The 1,288-nt window shown below is 54.5% G+C and overlaps 1 protein-coding gene across 1 annotated transcript; it reads right to left on the bottom strand.

Moving 5' to 3' along the window:
* Positions 1-48: 48 nt before the first annotated feature.
* Positions 49-493, bottom strand: LOC132023793 (large ribosomal subunit protein eL39-like). The gene has a single exon (XM_059409930.1). The coding sequence runs from the start codon at positions 428-430 to the stop codon at positions 248-250; it is 183 nt and encodes a 60-aa protein (XP_059265913.1). The 5' UTR covers positions 431-493; the 3' UTR covers positions 49-247.
* Between the last annotated feature and the right edge of the window lie 795 nt (positions 494-1,288).

Raw genomic sequence — 1,288 nt, 5'->3', positions numbered from 1 at the left:
AAAGAGCTGGCAGCTTCTTCTTCTTCTTCTTTTTTTTTTTTTACAGCTCAAAGGCCTCACGTTTATTACCAAACCAACCCACTGGTGCAGAGCTATAGTAACAGAAAAATCTTTCGCTGATAATTGGTATCTATTGGCCAGGCAGAAAGGTGTTTACAGGGTGATGGAATAGAACACATGATCCTCAAGTAGCTTAATTAAATACGTGGTGCCCGATTAGGTGTGTCATCGCGTGATGTGGAACGCCTTAGAGACCCAGCTTGGTTCTCCTCCAGTGCCTCCTCTTGGAGTTGTACCTGATTTTATTACCAGTTTTCATCCGAATCCACTGGGGAGTGGGACGAATCTGCTTTTGTTTCTTGGCCGGGAATCGCTTGATCCTGAAAGTCTTGTGAGAAGAAGAGCTGGGATCCAAACCTAGATCATGCATGCTCCAAGGCTAGGATAACTTCCAGTTGTCCCTGCTGTCACCCCAGGACCCAGAGGACCATTGGGGATGGCTGGAGAACTTGGTTTTCTCAAAAGAACCGAGCTGGCAGCTTCTTAAAAATTCAGACCCACTCGCCAGGCCAGCCAGCTCCCTGCCTTCCCAGGCATGTGTCGCAGATGCACACGCACGTCCCCCCCCAGACCTGCGCATGGGTCTCCGTCGCAGCGTCATGGGCAGCAGCCCCCAAGCCGGGAACGAGCCTCGTGTCGTCTCCCCGGCGAGTGGTTAAACGTGTGGAGCCTTCCCCACCACGGGGCACGGGACCTCGCTGCCTTTTGGAAACTCTGAACTTACTGAAAACACAGGTTTCCAGGGGAGTCTCGTTCGTGATGGAGGGTAGATGGGTAGACGGATGTGCGCACGCTTGGATGCGTGGGTTCCTACGCGTTTGCCCATTTCCCAGCTGGTGGCTCACCCCGAGGGCAGGGACAGAGCCTGCTCCAAGCTGGGCCTCACCGCGGCTCCATCACGCTCTCCTCTGAGGACCGGCCTCGTGCAGTGGGGGACCGGAAGGCATCTCAGAGAACGCTGTCGCCGGTGCAACCCCATCTCTCACGCGGGAGGTGGACAGCCACCGTGCCATCTGCTAATGGAAAAAAAAAGACCGATGGCACGGCCCTGGCTTGGGAGATTAAACAGGGGATGATGGCTTGTCCGGGCGTGCGGCATTTGTCAAGACTCGTCCCCGTGACTTCATAACATGTTCCTAAGCCCTGATGGAACGTTGTGTGGTCAGCGGGTTCCGGGACAAAAGGAGGACCTGCCTGCCGACGTTTATGACTTTCCACATAAGCTTTC

This window comes from Mustela nigripes, chromosome 8 (assembly GCF_022355385.1).
Source record: "Mustela nigripes isolate SB6536 chromosome 8, MUSNIG.SB6536, whole genome shotgun sequence".
Taxonomy (NCBI): Eukaryota; Metazoa; Chordata; class Mammalia; order Carnivora; family Mustelidae; genus Mustela; species Mustela nigripes.
The sequence above is the reverse complement of the archived record's forward strand: the minus strand, read 5'-3'. Positions and strand labels throughout refer to the sequence as shown.

Bases quoted from the DNA above. Each gene is read 5' to 3' on its own strand.
- LOC132023793 (XM_059409930.1), bottom strand. From the start codon at position 430: ATGCATGATCTAGGTTTGGATCCCAGCTCTTCTTCTCACAAGACTTTC.